General features: G+C 49.2%; 4 protein-coding genes across 8 annotated transcripts in view; 2 read left to right on the forward strand and 2 right to left on the reverse strand.

Annotated features, from left to right (window-relative positions):
* Window positions 1-1,460, forward strand: part of wdr53 (WD repeat domain 53) — an 81,540-nt gene extending 80,080 nt beyond the window's left edge. For all 4 annotated transcript variants that reach the window (XM_062472708.1, XM_062472705.1, XM_062472706.1 and 1 more), the window contains exon 3: window positions 288-1,460. In XM_062472708.1, coding sequence (XP_062328692.1) covers window positions 288-1,061 — 774 coding nt within the window. In that variant the 3' untranslated portion in view covers window positions 1,062-1,460. The remainder of the gene's footprint in view (window positions 1-287) is intronic.
* Window positions 1,461-1,572: 112 nt separating this feature from the next.
* Window positions 1,573-5,193, reverse strand: srprb (SRP receptor subunit beta). The gene is made up of 7 exons (XM_062472709.1): window positions 5,000-5,193; window positions 4,664-4,758; window positions 4,395-4,472; window positions 3,498-3,580; window positions 3,145-3,281; window positions 2,452-2,506; window positions 1,573-2,059 (listed from the first exon to the last, which is right to left on the reverse strand). The coding sequence occupies exons 1-7, from the start codon at window positions 5,163-5,165 to the stop codon at window positions 1,849-1,851; spliced, it is 825 nt and encodes a 274-aa protein (XP_062328693.1). The 5' UTR covers window positions 5,166-5,193; the 3' UTR covers window positions 1,573-1,848.
* A 1,573-nt stretch (window positions 5,194-6,766) lies between these two features.
* Window positions 6,767-9,373, reverse strand: LOC134029047 (alpha-(1,3)-fucosyltransferase 4-like). Its single transcript, XM_062473018.1, has 2 exons — window positions 8,059-9,373; window positions 6,767-7,995 (listed from the first exon to the last, which is right to left on the reverse strand). The coding sequence occupies exons 1-2, from the start codon at window positions 9,007-9,009 to the stop codon at window positions 7,879-7,881; spliced, it is 1,068 nt and encodes a 355-aa protein (XP_062329002.1). The 5' UTR covers window positions 9,010-9,373; the 3' UTR covers window positions 6,767-7,878.
* Window positions 9,374-12,491: 3,118 nt separating this feature from the next.
* LOC134029597 (homeobox protein cut-like 1) overlaps window positions 12,492-18,122 on the forward strand; it is a 30,237-nt gene continuing 24,606 nt past the window's right edge. For both annotated transcript variants that reach the window (XM_062473809.1, XM_062473810.1), the window contains exons 1-3: window positions 12,492-12,637; window positions 15,127-15,237; window positions 15,877-15,924. In XM_062473809.1, coding sequence (XP_062329793.1) covers window positions 12,575-12,637; window positions 15,127-15,237; window positions 15,877-15,924 — 222 coding nt within the window. In that variant the 5' untranslated portion in view covers window positions 12,492-12,574. The remainder of the gene's footprint in view (window positions 12,638-15,126; window positions 15,238-15,876; window positions 15,925-18,122) is intronic.

Consider the following 18,122-nt stretch of genomic DNA (forward strand, 5'->3'; position numbering starts at 1 on the left):
TTGGTCCCTTAAAAAGGGGGGGGCCACATATAAAATGTATTGTAATTCCTACACCGTTAACCTGATTTGGATGTAAATACCCTGAAATTAAAGCTGAAAGTCTGCACTTAAAGAACATATTGATTGTTTCATTTCAAATCCATTGTGGTGGTATACAGAGTGATGAAAATTGTGTCAATGTCCAAATATTTATGGACCTAACTGTACATAGTCCTGTGCATGCAGGTGAGGAGGGGGACATGTATTTACCAGTATATATACATAGTCCTGTGTTCATGTCCCCCCAGGTGATGCTGTGGAGCCTGCAGAAGACATGCCCCCTGTGGACTGTCAGCCTGCAGGAAGGGGTGGAGGAAGAGGAGGGGCATCAGCAGAGGGCGGGGCAGCTCCTCAACCCCCCGCTGGCCCACTGTGTCTCCGTGGCGACGTGTGGGAACGTGCTGGCGTGTGCTGCTGAGGATGGGAGGGTGCACCTGCTGCGGGTCGGCGCCGGCTCCAAGTTGGAACAGCAGGGGGCGCTGAGGGCCCACAGCCAGGGGGCCTCACAGGCTCACTTCCTACACTGCCTCCCACAGCCCTACTGGCTGGTCACCGGGGGCAATGACGGCCTGGTAGCACTCTGGGACCTCAGCCAGCACCCTGTGGTGACCCCGCAGGGCAACGCCCACACACGGATGCCAGGAGCCCCCCGCAGGAAAGCCAAGGGCAGGGGGAAGGTCAGACTCCAGACCCAGGCTTCAGCCACGGCCTTGGTTAAGGCCCAGCTAGGACGGAAGGAAAAGACTGAGCGCCTGTTGGATAAAGGGCAGAGGGGGGGAGAGGAGGAGAGAGGGGGAGAGGGGGGGGAGGAAGGGGAGAGGGGGGGTGAGGAGGGGGATCCTGGTAGTAGCATTGAGCCCTCACCTGGCCAAGAAGAGGAGCAGAAGGCTGGGCCCAAGGTCAGCTTCAGCCACGGGGACAAGGTGAACTGGATCTGCCCTGCCCTGCTCAGGGGGGAGCCCAGCCTGGTGGTCGCAGACCAGAGTCCCTGCCTCACTGTCTACTCTCTGGCTGGCCTATAGCTCCACCTCTGGCTGCACAACTACAACAGATCAAACAACCCTCTCACTATGCTCTCTGCTTGATTGTATCATGTAGCCAGAGCAGACTAAACCATCAGCACTAAGAGGGGTGTTCTCCAGTAAGTGTGTACTCAAGCATGACTGTACTATATCTGTGTGTAAGGGGTGTTATATAGAGGGCAGTCTTAGAGAGGCTTCAGTTATATTTTCAAGGTTAGTGTAGCATGGATAGTTGGTGTTTAGATTTCTGTGTGCCTTGGGTGTGCTAGCCAGACTGATGTGTATGATACGATCAGCTATATTCTCCATTCAGTCTGTTGCACTGATTTTATACGCACACATCTAAAACATGACATGGATTTCTGTGGTGCAAGTCTCAATAAAGTTTCTCTGTGCTGATGCTTTCTGCTGTCTTAATAGGATTGTGCCCTGCACACCTCCTGATATATACGAACTAATACAATCTAATATTGATCAAGATGACACCATTCAGAATACAGTAAAATACCGCTATAAGCCAATCATTTTATTTACAAACAGAAAACACAGCAACGCCATCTTAAGACCCATACATTCATTGTTCCACTCAAACATGCCAATTTATCCTACAGATCAGAGCAACGCCACCATCCCTGTTGAAGTAACCCACAAGGCACAGAGCAGACTGTTTAAATGCTCAATTGTCACAAATTCAGTCAAAAACCAGAAATGTTTATTGTTCTCTGGTTGGTAATACAGCTTGGGATCAGAGCAGCCACATGTCCATGACCCTGTGATGTTGAGGGGCTCACAGCTTGGACAGAACCCTCTCCAGACCATCAATGTCGGCACCCCCCTCCTCGCCCCCCCCACGGGCGCTGCACTCCACAAACTCCACCCCCATGGGCAGCTGACTGAACTCAAAGTCCCGCCCCTTCCTCCCCAGGAAGACTGCACCACCCGCCAGCGAGCCATCCTGGGCGCTGAGCGCCGCCGAGCGCGTCACCCTCAGAGTGTTCCTGAGGGAAACAACAAGCAGGCTGGGTTCATCCTTCTGTCACACCTTTACAAACTGTACTGTACACTACTGAACTGTACAATACTATAGACTACTGTACTGTAGACTGCTGCAGTGTGCTATACTATATGTGTACTGTCCTGTAGTGTACTCTTCTGTACTGTACTGTATTTAGGAGGCAGGTGGCTGAGCGGTTAGGGAATCGGGCTAGTAATCAGAAGGTTGCTGGTTCGATTCCCGGCCGTGCAAAATGACGTTGTGTCCTGGGGCAAGGCACTTCACCTTACTTGCCTCGGGGGAATGTCCCTGTACTTACTGTAAGTCGCACTGGATAAGAACGTCTGCTAAATGACTAAATGTAAATGTATGTGTACTATACTGTAGCATACTTACAGCTCCTTCTCCAGCTGCTGTTGGATCAGCTTGGCTGACTTCGCCATGGTGATATCTAGAGAGAAGACAGACAGGAAATCAATGGGAGCCATAGCAACCATAGTTCAGTGGTAGAGCATGGGGATGGGTATAGCTCAGTGGTAGAACATGGGGATGGGTATAGCTCAGTGGTAGAACATGGGGATGGGTGTAGCTCAGTGGTAGAGCATGGGAATGGGTGTAGCTCAGTGGTAGAGCATGGGGATGGGTATAGCTCAGTGGTAGAGCATGGGGATGGGTATAGCTCAGTGGTAGAGCATGGGGATGGGTATAGCTCAGTGGTAGAGCATGGGGATGGGTGTAGCTCAGTGGTAGAGCATGGGGATGGGTATAGCTCAGTGGTAGAGCATGGGGATGGGTGTAGCTCAGTGGTAGAACATGGGGATGGGTATAGCTCAGTGGTAGAGCATGGGGATGGGTATAGCTCAGTGGTAGAGCATGGGGATGGGTATAGCTCAGTGGTAGAGCATGGGGATGGGTATAGCTCAGTGGTAGAGCATGGGGATGGGTATAGCTCAGTGGTAGAGCATGGGGATGGGTATAGCTCAGTGGTAGAGCATGGGGATGGGTATAGCTCAGTGGTAGAGCATGGGGATGGGTATAGCTCAGTGGTAGAGCATGGGGATGGGTATAGCTCAGTGGTAGAGCATGTACCTTGCTTGTTGCAGGCCACCACCAGGCTGGGGGTAGTCCGAGACACCACGCTGTCCGTCAACAGGAAGTAAAGGAACTCTGCCACGTCTCTCACTTCCTTCTGGAAGATGGCACTGTCCACCACGAACACAAACGCTCTGCAGAAAGAGTCTTTCAACATCACTGGGTGAAGCTCAGCTGTTGAGCATTAGACTGAAGATCAAGAGGTTGCAGGTTCAAATACCCCCCTTGTACATCTGCTAAATGAAGGTGTTCTGCCTCCTCTTTCTCTGAGGTCAGTAGACAACATGCCTTGATGTCTGTCCCCATGTGGTCACATGATCTCACCTGGAAGACATGTCACCTGATCTCACCTGGCGGAGGACTTGAACTTCTCCAGGTACTGTGGCCTCAGGCTGTCGTGACCCGGAAGGTCGATCAGTGTCCAGATGCTGCCCTGCAAGCACACAGCATGATTACCCTAACCCTGCAAGCACACAGCATGATTACCCTAACCCTGCAAGCACACAGCATGATTACCCTAACCCTGCAAGCACACAGCATGATTACCCTAACCCTGCAAGCACACAGCATGATTACCCTAACCCTGCAAGCACACAGCATGATTACCCTAACCCTGCAAGCACACAGCATGATTACCCTAACCCTGCAAGCAGACAGCATGATTACCCTAACCCTGCAAGCACACAGCATGATTACCCTAACCCTGCAAGCACACAGCATGATTACCCTAACCCTGCAAGCACACAGCATGATTACCCTAACCCTGCAAGCACACAGCATGATTACCCTAACCCTGCAAGCAGACAGCATGATTACCCTAACCCTGCAAGCACACAGCATGATTACCCTAACCCTGCAAGCACACAGCATGATTACCCTAACCCTGCAAGCACACAGCATGATTACCCTAACCCTGCAAGCAGACAGCATGATTACCCTAACCTTGCAAGCACACAGGATGATTAACAAGGTTTACCGATAAGGTTTGATGCTTCATAGGGTTTACGGATGAATTGGGTTCAATTGGTTTTGGGTATAGATCTTTGAATAATCTGACTACAGAACAAGAGGTTGCAGGTTGTTTTTAATAAGTCTGCTAAATGACTACTATAATATTGTAATAGTTTAACAATGACAGATTACACAAAGGGGATGTGTGTGCATGTGTAAGTGCTGCATTTTCAGAAAGGGATGTTAGTAAACATGCTCAAATAAAGCATGAAAATATTCCAAAATTGTCGTCTTACCTTGTCGTTTTTGGCTTTATAAGGCGCGCTGCTGTCGGTGATGGAGGTCTGGGTCCTCTTGTACTGTCCCGACACCAGCTGTTGGGTTCGAGGTAGAAAGGGTTAGAAAAGGGTTCGTTGATAAATCACCAGCTGTTTGGGCAGTAGACAGTCTCACCGGGGCTGTTAGTACCCTTATAGACTAATGTGATGTGATATAATATCGTGTTGAATACAGTTGTGTCATTCAGTCGGTAAAGTGTTAAGTGGTTTCTGATTGATAAACACACCCGGCTGTAGAGGAGGGTTTTTCCAGAATCGCACAATCCCACCAGCAACAAGGAACTTCGGACAGTTTTACTGCTCACAAAATATTTCAGGAAAACTGAAAAGCAAGACACGGAGAAATACGTGGTCATTAAATCTTCTGTTATAGCTGGTTTAGGTGTCGCACGAATATCCCTTTCCTCGACAGATCTGCGGCGCACAGTGCCAACCTGGTACATCAACAGTGCACAAGGTAATCGGACTGATGACTGGATTAACCCGGAGGCGGAGCAGGCCATGACGGAGTTTGCTAGCTAACTTGCTACCTACCCAGTTAGATAGTTTGTTATGAAACTTACCAAATGTGATGACAATTACTGCCAATGCAACAATAATTCCTATGATAAGAATTGGGTCTTGATTATCCAATTCTTTTCGTAGATAAATTAAATACGGTTCAAACGGATTTTCTCCATCGACGTTGTCGTCCATGTTGCCGGGACCCTGTAGGCTGTCCGCCTCCATCCTGCCACTGAGACACGTTTGCTTTCTACCACACATGCGCAAAAGCATGAACGAGGTTGTCGTTAAAGAGGTAGTTCATACAGTTCACCCAAACGGACACCGCTGCAGTTTTGCAGTTTCACAACACGGGAGATATGAGCACACGCTCACTAAAAACATCCTCCATACAAACCAGATCAATATTAACTCACTCTGATAGACTCTGAGTAGCTTTTCGTGTTTACAGTTGGTGAAATCTAATTCTTTTTTTTTGTTTTTGTTTACTTGAGCAACGCTAAACAACGCTATGTTTTGACCTGGATTTGTTAATGTTATTCCCTGCTATGGCAGTTACATTCAGAATTATTTTTAACGTTTTCCTTCTGCAAACTTCGGCACACTTTTCTTTAATTAGAAGAGTGAGTGAGTTTCACTCACGTTAATTCAGATGATATTTGACTCTGCAATCCGCCCAGAGGGGTTAAACGTCAGAAGCCGATTATTCTGTGGTACAAGGGAGTCATGTCAAGTGATTGAGTTCAGTCCAGCTCTCTCTTTCTCTCTTTCACATGCTTTAAACTGGGCAACAACATGACGGGCTCACATGCTTTATTTTAGTAGGCTACATTTAGATTATTATCACATTTATTTTAGTACACTTCGATTATTTTCACATAATTTTCTAGAAATATTCGAGTTTCTAAAACCAACAGCCTATTCTGAACCTAAAACGATTACCGACAGGAACTGGTCCCAGTACACGGTCTCCAGGACTACGGTGACCTGCCAGGTGCACAACGGGACTGCGACCTCGGTCCAGAGACTGTTTCAGGACCTCGGTCCAGAGACTGTTTCAGGACCACGGTCCAGAGACTGTTTCAGGACCTCGGCCCAGAGACTGTTTCAGGACCATGGTCCAGAGACTGTTTCAGGACCACGGTCCAGAGACTGTTTCAGGACTGCCGCTGGCCATGCCTGAGCAACAAGCTCATCAGGTAGGGAGGTAGAGAGAGTGAGCGGAACTGCTCACCTTGGCAGATGTCTGTAGAGATGAGAGGAGATGTTTGGACTGACTGTCTCTCTGGCAGCTACAGGACCATGGTCAGACCCTCCTACAAGGTGGCCTACAGCCAGGACACCAGGCTTGAGTGGAGATGCTGTCCTGGGGTTTACATTTACATTTTACATAGCGACTTACAGTAAGTACTTCTACCCTTCCCTCCCTCAACCCCCTCCTCCCTCTCTCTCTGTCCTCTACCCTTCCCTCCCTCACCCCCCTCCTCCCTCTGTCTCTCTGTCCTCTACCTTTCCCTCCCTCACCCCCCTCCTCCCTCTCTCTGTCCTCCACCCTTCCCTCCCTCACCCCCCTCCTCCCTCTGTCTCTCTGTCCTCTACCCTTCCCTCCCTCACCCCCTCCTCCCTCTCTCTCTGTCCTCTACCCTCCCTCACCCCTCTCCTCCCCCTCCCTCCCTCTCTTTTTAACTCTTGCTACCTTTTTTCACTCCCTCTCATCCATTTCCTCTCCAGTGAACAGAGATGTGAAGCTCAGCTCAGCTTGCATCACTAGGGACAGAGTTACAGCAAGTTTGTGCAAGATCACACACATTCCAGATTCCCCCTGAATCAGAATTCGGTTTATTCGCCATGTATGTTATACAAACACAGAATTTACTGTGGCAGGGAGGTGCAAAACACTAAACATATACGAATCTTAAATTAAGTAAAATTACAAAAGTTTAACTATTTATAAGAACTAAACAATCTAAGAATACAACAATTTAAATATAAAATAAAATATATACAAAAATAAGAATAAGAATGAGCAGCGTGAGTGGTCAACATAGTGCACCAATGACACACAAACACACATGTACACACACATACGCACACAGACACATACACACACATACACAAACACATGCTTCTACCAAGCCCCAGTGAGCCTGTGAGGCCTGTGTTGACTCTACTCAGCGGGGTGTCTAGCTTGGTGGACACACGGGAGCCAGGGACACGGAGAGAGGGATTTTCTCTTTTTTCTCCTTTGACAGGAAGATGGATGGATGCAATCACAGGAGCCATCAGTGAGACGGAGAGGGCGGCATGGGGCAGAGTGAGACGAGAGGGGAAGACAACCCATAACTACCACTACTGCTGCCATGTGAACGAAGAGAGAGGGGAGGGAGAAAAAGTGGGGAACAGAAAGAGAGAGGAACTCTGCCTGTCTAGGGGCTTGTTGTTTTATAGGCAGTATTTCCACAAAGGTTTGATGCCTAGAACATGAAAAGTCCCCCACAAAATATATTTAGCCTTTTGTGTTTGTGTGAGAGAGAGAGGGAGGGAGAGACAGAAAAAAGACAAAGAAAGCGAGAAGGTGCATCAGGTGACTTCACTCTTCCGTAGCTCTGCTGGAAGTGAAAACGACTCGTACTCCAGGTCACCACCACCCAGGGTGAAAACACATTTCAGAGGGATTAGCTTCACCTCTCTGATCGAACAGAAGACCGACTCCCAGAGGAAGTTTATGTAAAAATAATCTGTTTCTGGGCAGAATGAGATTACTGTTCACTACTACTTTAGCACGTGCTTGAAGAAAAAAAGCACACACCCACACACTCAAGATCAATCCTTCTTCCCATACAGAACCTTCACAAAGCTTCCCTTTAAAACACATTTTAGTACTGTGTATAGGAGCAAATACAGTAGCACTTATTCACATTGTCTAGGATGTTGGTGGTCAGGACTGGAACCACCTGGCCAGGCCCTCGACAGTGCTGGTCCTGCCCCTGGCCTTCATCACTGCGTGGCACACCGTGCAGAAATGCTCCGCCCAGAACGCAGGCTGATGCATGCTGTAGCTCCGCCTCCAGCTCAGGTGACGCTCCAGGTGGGCGGGGCTCCGCCAAAGAAGCCTCAGGTACCGGGCGAGGCCGTGCACGCTGGCAAAGTCGTCTACATGGATGAAGGATTCGGCCGGCAGGAATCGCTCATAGTTCTCCCGCGTCGGGCCGAGCACGATGGGGATGGCTCCGGCCCGCAGAGCGTTCCAGACCTTCTCTGTGATGTAGTCGGTGTGCTGGGAGTTCTCCAGCGCCAGGTAGAACTGGTAGCGGGCCACCGTCCGCACCAGGCTGTGCCCAGGCAGGGCGAGGCCGGCGCTCCCAAACACGTCCACGCGGACGTACCGGCTCAGCTGGCGGTAGAACGCCACACGAGCCTGAGACTCCGCCCAGTTACTGATGACCCAGGCGAGGAGGCAGGGCCTGGGGTGGGGGGAGGAGGGGACATGGAGGGGGTGTCCATGACTGCTGTGGCGAGAAACCAGGTACCCGTAGGGAAGGAAGATGTCTGAGTCTGCTCTGTAGCTCATGGTGAGGTTGAACATGCCTTCAAACCGCTTCAGGTTGCGAGTGTGAGAAGGAGACTCGAAGTTCATCCAGATCCATTTCTGGTCACGTGGGCGTGGGTCTAATGGGAGAATGCTCACGTTGGTCGAAATCTCCCGGTGGTGAAAGATGACAGCATCTGCGCTTGGATACGCGTGCCTGTCGTCTGTGAGCGTGCAGCCGCTAACGCCGTAGCGCGCCTCGCAGTCTGGTAGTTTGCGGATGTGTCCGAATGGGTGAGTCCAGATGACTAGCATTGCAGTGGCTCCGGCGTTGCCCGTTGACGCTTTCCGCAGGTTGAACACACACAGGCCAACTCCCAGCAGGAATATAACACCTCCCAGGACGTACACACACATCAAGGAGCAAGACGTTCGCAATATAAACACTTGACATTGTTTACGACGGTAAATAATGGGCGGTTTGCTGAATCTATTAACTGAAAAACGTCCTGGCGTTCTCCACCTGGTCATGACTTCCATGAAGTTGTAACCAGTCCCACACGCTATGCCAGAAACTCCTGCATGATTCCCTTCTTATGCTTGATGTGTCACTCTTTGAAAGAGAAATTGTAACTAGTTCCTCTGCCTGTGGATCAGATTTCAAGAGCAGACATTCCGATCCTCCCCTGTGAGCCTAGGAGAGTGTTTACGCTCTCCGGTTACAGGAATGAACGTCATCGTTCATCGATCTTCTTTCATTTTGTATCGACTATCATCGTTCTTTGAAGCGCGATTAGAAGGTGGTATGAAACGGATCCTTGACTGGAGCATACCGTGGGCCTGGGTTCCAGTTTTACCGACATCTCTGTTCGTTGTTGGATGCACACACACCGTTCGGCGACGTGGCGCCTCCAGCTCACGGATGAATCGGGTCTTTGAGAGGCAGACCGTTGCTGGTCGGTTTAGGAGGCACTTCCAGAAGACATAAACACAGAAGCTGGCTGTTCTTGCTGCAGTGCTAATAGCCTTCTCTTCAGACATTGTGGCATAGTGGCAGTCTGGAATCATATTTAGAGAGTAGCCTACATTAAGCCCAACAAATGCAGATGTTATTTCATACCTCGAGAAACACTCTCATTCAAACAAATACTAAGCCAATGTTTTGATTTATTTGACATTTGATTCACTAACAGTGAATTTGATCTTAAATTCAACAAATCTCACTGTGCACCCAATCCCACAGCATAAAACAGGGAAGAGACCATCCATGTTTTGTCACCTGGACACATTTTTCTGCTGTGATTCCTGTTTAAGGACTGTCCTCCAGGGACTCTCACAGAGGTGTGGAAGCTTCTGATAGCCGACAAGTCACACTTATAATGGCTTTCCTTAAGGGAGATTTACTATACGTTTAACTTAATCATATTTTTATTCTGAAATATATTCCAGACAAATCCTCAAACTTCCCTTGCTGAAATAAAATGGTATCTGTGTTGAACAGTCTCACCCCCTGGCTCCCATCCCTCACCCTCCCACCATGCAGCCAGGTCAAGCACATCTACAGAGAGAAACAGAATAAATCCTCCGAACTTTTCCACTGCAAGCATAACACACAAGTAGTGTGACTGACACTCTCCGTCCCCACAAGCCTTAACATCTGAGAGCTGCCAGGCTGGTTTGGTTAGACTCTGCAGGTGAGACCAAGCCTATATGTGAAGCATGAAGCATCATAGACGCCTGATGGAACTGGAACTGGGACAAATACTGAAAAGCATATGAATACTGCCACCAAGCCTGGTGATGTTGATAATTCATCTGAAAAGCTGACTTATTATATGATATAGAATTCGACTTGGACACTAGTTTTACTTGCACATGGATTTCCAGGCTTCCATTTCTAATACCTGCATGATGTTCAACACTGGATTATCATAGTATTTTAAGAAATGTTCAATACGTTCAAAAGTGACAATTTTTTTATAAAACATTACTAAATATATGAATATGTCACAGGAAAATGTATAAAAATACACAATATTGAACTGAAGGTCTATGGTAACTCAACAGCACTGTCTGTGATCGAACTATGGTACATAAGGACAGCTAGCCTCCATCCTCCTCTGGCTACATTGACTTCAATACAAAAACAATACAAAGATTTAGGGAAAATATCACAATGGTCATTCCTGCTGCATTAAACCATTATAATAGTGTTTAATTTCTCCAAATATCGTTGCTTGCCATTGACATTCAGTTTGTCCCAGTAGAGCCCACTTTCTTTTCCCTTCTCCATAAAATTCTGGTATTCACAGTAGGGATAGGGTTAGCGCGAGCCTCACAAGATGGTGGCTTCATGCAACGCTGCGGGACGCTTCGCATTCTCTAATCTCAGGTATTGCATTGTGGAAGGATTTTTTTTCTTTTCTTTAACCCTCGTGCTGCCTTCGGGTCACATGACCCAAAGGTTCATAACGAACCATTGTTGTGTTTACCCAATTTTACCCAATACAAAAACAAATAAAAATAATTTTCTTTTAACCATTCCAATGTGGGGGGTCTGAGACAGCCCGACAGTTAAAAGAAAATGCTTCACTTTGTTTTTGTATGAGGTAAATTTGTCGCAATACGACGGTGGGTCACAATGACTGATGGGTCAGAATGACCCGAAGATAACACAAGGGTTAAGCTGGTAAACTGTGAATGCATATTTTAGGTTGTTTGAAAGGTGAGATATCCCATCCCCCCTTTCTAATGATCACTCGCATAGTGAATCAATGGATTGGGTCGCGACACTTTCTTTCAATGTAGTCTACCACCCATTAAAAATATTGTCTTTCTCCAAATGTTTAGATGTTTGATATTAGTTTAACCCTTGTGTTATCTTCGGGTCATTCTGACCCATAAGTCATTGTGACCCACCGTCGTATTGCGACAACTTTACCGCATACAAAAACAAAGTGAAGCATTTTCTTTTAACCGTGGGCTGTCTCAGACCCCCCACATTGCAAAGGTTAAAAGAAAATTATTTTTATTTGTTTTTGTATTGGGTAAAATTGGGTAAACACAACGATGGTTCGTTATGAACCTTTGGGTCATGTGACCCGAAGGCAGCACAAGGGTTAAACAATAGGTTTGGAGGTGATATAGTAAAAAAAAACTGCCCCAGCTGCAACCGACGCAAGCACACCTCAGAATTTTTCCAGAAATTGTACCCGCTGTAGTGGTCTATTTCCTTCACATTATTTTGGGAACAAACTAGGGCTGAATCCCAATTCCATTGGTTTCAAGTATGCTCCCGAAAACACTTGGTTTTAAGGGGTGTATACCCCTTCGTCTTAGCCCTACCCCTCACCTAGCCCTACACCTACACCACTTATTCTCACGTGAACGCGCAAAACTACGGGGTAGGGGTAAGACAGAGAATTGGGATTCGGCCTAAGGGCTGTCCCAATTCTCGTCTTGATAGAGGGGTAGGGCTAAGGGGTAGGGGTACATACCCCTTAAAAACAAGTGTTTTCGGGAGCTTAGCCTACTTGAAACCAAGGGGTGAATATGATATGATAAATGTTTGCAGTGGACGTATTTAGGCCAGGGAACTGACTATAAAATGGTGAGCAATCCCCCCTCCCCCCCCCCCCCCCGTTGAAATGAACGAATGACTCGAAAAAAGATTTGTTCATTTTAATGAACGAGATTCAAAGAATCGAGTCAGTAAAATGATCCGAACTTCCCATCACTACCAAGTGGTGTCTCATTTCTTAGGGGTATGTCTTCACCCCTAGCCCTTAACACTCAGTTTCGAGGGACAGGGGCTGGGGGTAAACTAAGGGAAAGGGGTAGGGGTAAGAGAATTGGGATTTGGCCTAGAACTCCACTTCGCGTTTTACCTATTCGAAAAATTGCCATCTTACGTTCAATAAACTCCGATCCGTGACAGTCGTATTGAACACGTCCATTCCACATTGCTGTTCAATAACCACCCATACTGTGCTACTGCTCCGTTACAGGTTTTTAATATTTCCCTTTCCCCTGACTCCAGCCCACACGTTGTATTGCCATCAGCGTCTCATTCCTCCGCTTCATTCCAACCTCGATATGACTCAAGATGGCCGCCAATGCAGGATCGATGTCTCAATATTGGAAACGCTTTGATTTACAGCAACTACAGGTCAGTCTGTTTCCAAGTACTTGCTGTGGCTCTTAGCGTTTCAATAATTTGTTCACTCTCCACGCCAACTTTAAGTTCCCCTTTAACTTCCAAGTTGGTTTTTCGGGACAGGTTCTCTCGCATTTGTGAAAGTGGCTCTCTCCCGCTGATCATAAATTGATGCTCTTTGTTCGATTTGCATTGATCGGACACGACAGCAGGTCCTCTGAGTCTTGAAGTCGCGGGAAGGCGCTGTCTCGTCACAGGCAACTGGCAGTCTCAAACTGAAAACGTTTAAATACCCTATTTACAAAATGTGTGTGCCGTAATTAACTTGACAGAATAAAGACAAGGTAGCTAGCAAGCCTTTAAATTTTCCTGTGCGGTTTGCTGTGTCTGTAGTGTCAGACTGCCAGTCCAGTAGCTAACTGCTAGCATGACACAAGCTAGCTAGCTAGCAATACACAGAGGTGTCATTACAATGGAAAAATTAGTTTTTAACTTGACACGCTTTTGTGAATGTTTCTACTTCCATAAGCATTATAATATTATCTTAATACGCCGACAGCTGGTACGATTTTAGATTACTCCCCTAGCTTGACAGTCATACCCCTAGCCCTAACCCTAACCGTAGTTGGTGTCTAAAGTAGTTCCGTATCTAGCTTCCCTGCTGTCCAGACTATTTAGCCTACCTGCTCCGCCAGTGTTAAATAACAACTAAATATAAAGTTTCACGATGTTGCCACGTTTTTCAGGTAGACAGGTTGCTAAGGGTCTACAGCAGGATGCAGGACATTGTCGATAAACAATCCTAGCTATACAGTATAGTTAGTTCACCAATCCATCCAGCCTGCACTTTGTAAAGAACAGCAGACTTAAATGTTAACAAAACAATAAGCTAGTAGACTACCAGACCGATATCCTGGCTACGTAAACAATGACAATAAAACCATCCATCTTAATTAAAAAAATTACAAATTAAAAAATTATTAAATGTTAGTGATAACCTGGTTGCTGAGATGTGGTTACTTTACACTGTGTCTGGTAGCTGAGATGTGGTTACGTTACACTGTGTCTGGTAGCTGAGATGTGGTTACTTTACACTGTGTCTGGTAGCTGAGCCCTTGTCAGCTGTGGTGTCTGTCTGTCTTCCAGCACCTCTTGACCCTCGACCTCTGCAACTGCTACAGTCTAGGGTCAGAGGTCATGGGAGCTGCTGACCTCAGGCTGACTTTGTTGCTAACAACAAGGTCAGCCTGTTGTTCTTGTTCATGAACATCTGTTCTCCACTGCTACACTTCCTTGCCTTCAACTTGTGTGCAGGGGAGTGAGTGAGTTCTGTATGCAGGGTTACAGTAGTGTGTGTGTGTGTGCTCCCTCCACCTCTCTCTTCTCCACCTCTCTTCTCTCTCCCTCCACCTCTCTCTTCTTTCTCTCCCTCCACCTCTTCTATCTCCCTACATTTCACTTCTCCCTCGATCTCTCTCTTCTCTCTCTCTCCTTCCATCTCCCTACTGTGTATGTTACTGATTATAGCAGAAGGCCCTGTAGTCTGAGATCTCACATCACTGCTGTTCCGTTGAGGTGAGTCAGGTGGCTGAGTGGTGGCTGAGCGGTTAGGCAATCGGGCTAGTAATCAGAAGGTTGCCGGTTTGATTCCCGGCCGTGCAACATGACGTTGTGCCCTTGGGCAATGCACTTCACCCTACTTGCCTCGGGGGAATGTCCCTGTACTTACTGTAAGTCGCTCTGGATAAGAGTGTCTGCTAAATGACTAAATGTAAATGTTCCACCCCAAACTACGCCAGTCTACCTCCAATTAGAAACCTGTGTGTATGCGTGTGTGCATTTAAGGATTAGTATGCTACTTAGCATACTGGCCCGGAAGCATCTAGGCCTAGATAAACACTCTCAAGGGTACTGCAGTCTCACAGGGAGAGGGAGGAAGGTAGAAAGAGAGAGGAAGGGAGAAGAGCCAGAGAGAGGAGGGTATGGAGTAAATCCCTGCCATAGTAAATTCCTTGTTTGTGCAAACTTATTTGGCGAATAAAGCTGATTCTGATGAGCGAGAGTCGAAGGGCAGGGAGAGAGGGAGATACAGGGGTAGTGTAGAATGAGAGTTGGAGAGGATTGTCTGGATGGAGGGAGAGGGGGAGAACAGACATTGAAGACATGACACAATGTTATCCGTCCCAAATATCTAGTGTCTGTGTTTGGCCCAGTGTCTGGAAAATCTCACATAAAGAACAATTAATACACACAGTAAAACATGCTATATTAAAGACTTGGGGTGGGGTGGGGTTGGTTGGGGGAGAAGAGGAGGAGGAAGAGGAAAGGAGGAGGAGGTGGAGGAGGAAAAGGAGTGGAGGAGGAGGGTGGGAAGGCGTTGTCCTGGTCTACTGTTATTTATTTTAATGATGTATAGGTGTATCTCTATTTTAGCCCCTAACGTATGTGTGTGTTATGTGTGTGCTACATGTGTTGCATGTGTGTGTGTTGCGTGTTTGCAGAGAGAGCTGGATGCCACCGCCACACAGCTTGCTAACAGACAGGATGAGAGTGAGCAGTCAAGAAAGAAACTCATAGATCAGAGCCGCGAGTTCAAGAAGAACACGCCCGAGGTGAGACACTCACTCACTCACTCACAATCCTATCACTCTCACACACACACACACGCACACACACGCACACTTTCTCTGATAGGGGGCCACATATCAAAAACATACCAGGGTCCACACTGACGCCACAAAGATCCTAAATCACAGGCTTGTTAGAGAGAGAGAGAGAGAGAGAGAGAGAGAGAGGGGGGGCGGAGGTGGAGGTGGAGGAAGAGGGAGAGAGAAAGGGAGAGAGAAAGAGAGAGGAACAGGGACAGTGGGAAAGGGACAGTATAAAATGTATGTTGACATGTTTGGTGAACACTTTCTAGAGAGAACATTTGTTAGAGAGGGAGAAGGGGAGGGGTCAGTGTGCTAGTCTAGACAAACCACCATGCTAACCTCTGATGTAACAATGAGCAGGGTTCAGGGAGGTCAGGAGGTCATTACCGCCCTAGACAAGTGCCTGGAACCCGGGTGGGATTTGGGCCCTGGACAGATACGGTTAGGGGTTAGCTGTGACACATGCTGATTTTCTTCTGCCCCTCTCCTCCTCCTACTCTCCCTCCTCCCCCTCTCCCTCCTCCCCCTCTTCCTCTCCTCCCCCTCTTCCTCACTTCCCCCTACTCCACCCCCAGTCTAACTCAGTCTCTTGATTTTCAGGATGTACGAAAACAGGTGGCTCCTCTACTGAAGAGTTTCCAAGGAGAGGTGAGTTTCCCTGGGGAAGGGGGGAGGTGTGTGTGTGTGGTGCTACAGGGCTGGTGCTGGCCTGTGTGTGTGTGTGTGGTGCTACAGGGCTGGTGCTGGCCTGTGTGTGTGTGTGTGGTGCTACAGGGCTGGTGCTGGCCTGTGTGTGTGTGTGGTGCTACAGGGCTGGTGCTGGCCTGTGTGTGTGTGTGTGTGTGTGTGTGGTGCTACAGGGCTGGTGCTGGCCTGTGTGTGTGTGTGGTGCTACAGGGCTGGTGCTGGCCTGTGTGTGTGTGTGTGGTGCTACAGGGCTGGTGCTGGCCTGTGTGTGTGTGTGTGGTGCTACAGGGCTGGTGCTGGCCTGTGTGTGTGTGTGGTGCTACAGGGCTGGTGCTGGCCTGTGTGTGTGTGTGTGTGTGTGTGTGGTGCTACAGGGCTGGTGCTGGCCTGTGTGTGTGTGTGGTGCTACAGGGCTGGTGCTGGCCTGTGTGTGTGTGTGTGTGTGTGGTGCTACAGGGCTGGTGCTGGCCTGTGTGTGTGTGTGGTGCTACAGGGCTGGTGCTGGCCTGTGTGTGTGTGTGTGTGTGTGGTGCTACAGGGCTGGTGCTGGCCTGTGTGTGTGTGTGTGGTGCTACAGGGCTGGTGCTGGCCTGTGTGTGTGTGTGTGGTGCTACAGGGCTGGTGCTGGCCTGTGTGTGTGTGTGTGGTGCTACAGGGCTGGTGCTGGCCTGTGTGTGTGTGTGTGGTGCTACAGGGCTGGTGCTGGCCTGTGTGTGTGTGTGTGTGTGTGTGGTGCTACAGGGCTGGTGCTGGCCTGTGTGTGTGTGTGGTGCTACAGGGCTGGTGCTGGCCTGTGTGTGTGTGTGTGTGTGTGTGTGGTGCTACAGGGCTGGTGCTGGCCTGTGTGTGTGTGTGTGGTGCTACAGGGCTGGTGCTGGCCTGTGTGTGTGTGTGTGTGTGTGGTGCTACAGGGCTGGTGCTGGCCTGTGTGTGTGTGGTGCTACAGGGCTGGTGCTGGCCTGTGTGTGTGTGTGGTGCTACAGGGCTGGTGCTGGCCTGTGTGTGTGTGTGTGTGTGTGTGTGGTGCTACAGGGCTGGTGCTGGCCTGTGTGTGTGTGTGGTGCTACAGGGCTGGTGCTGGCCTGTGTGTGTGTGTGTGGTGCTACAGGGCTGGTGCTGGCCTGTGTGTGTGTGTGTGTGTGTGGTGCTACAGGGCTGGTGCTGGCCTGTGTGTGTGTGTGGTGCTACAGGGCTGGTGCTGGCCTGTGTGTGTGTGTGGTGCTACAGGGCTGGTGCTGGCCTGTGTGTGTGTGTGTGTGTGTGTGTGGTGCTACAGGGCTGGTGCTGGCCTGTGTGTGTGTGTGGTGCTACAGGGCTGGTGCTGGCCTGTGTGTGTGTGTGTGTGTGTGTGTGGTGCTACAGGGCTGGTGCTGGCCTGTGTGTGTGTGTGGTGCTACAGGGCTGGTGCTGGCCTGTGTGTGTGTGTGTGGTGCTACAGGGCTGGTGCTGGCCTGTGTGTGTGTGTGTGTGTGTGGTGCTACAGGGCTGGTGCTGGCCTGTGTGTGTGTGTGTGGTGCTACAGGGCTGGTGCTGGCCTGTGTGTGTGTGTGTGTGTGTGTGTGTGTGTGTGTGTGTGGTGCTACAGGGCTGGTGCTGGCCTGTGTGTGTGTGTGTGGTGCTACAGGGCTGGTGCTGGCCTGTGTGTGTGTGTGTGTGTGTGTGTGTGTGGTGCTACAGGGCTGGTGCTGGCCTGTGTGTGTGTGTGGTGCTACAGGGCTGGTGCTGGCCTGTGTGTGTGTGTGTGGTGCTACAGGGCTGGTGCTGGCCTGTGTGTGTGTGTGTGTGTGTGGTGCTACAGGGCTGGTGCTGGCCTGTGTGTGTGTGTGTGTGGTGCTACAGGGCTGGTGCTGGCCTGTGTGTGTGTGTGTGTGTGTGTGTGTGTGTGTGTGTGTGTGTGTGTGTGTGGTGCTACAGGGCTGGTGCTGGCCTGTGTGTGTGTGTGTGGTGCTACAGGGCTGGTGCTGGCCTGTGTGTGTGTGTGGTGCTACAGGGCTGGTGCTGGCCTGTGTGTGTGTGTGGTGCTACAGGGCTGGTGCTGGCCTGTGTGTGTGTGTGTGTGTGTGTGTGTGTGTGTGTGTGGTGCTACAGGGCTGGTGCTGGCCTGTGTGTGTGTGTGGTGCTACAGGGCTGGTGCTGGCCTGTGTGTGTGTGTGTGGTGC

This window comes from Osmerus eperlanus, chromosome 11 (assembly GCF_963692335.1).
Source record: "Osmerus eperlanus chromosome 11, fOsmEpe2.1, whole genome shotgun sequence".
Lineage (NCBI taxonomy): Eukaryota > Metazoa > Chordata > Actinopteri > Osmeriformes > Osmeridae > Osmerus > Osmerus eperlanus.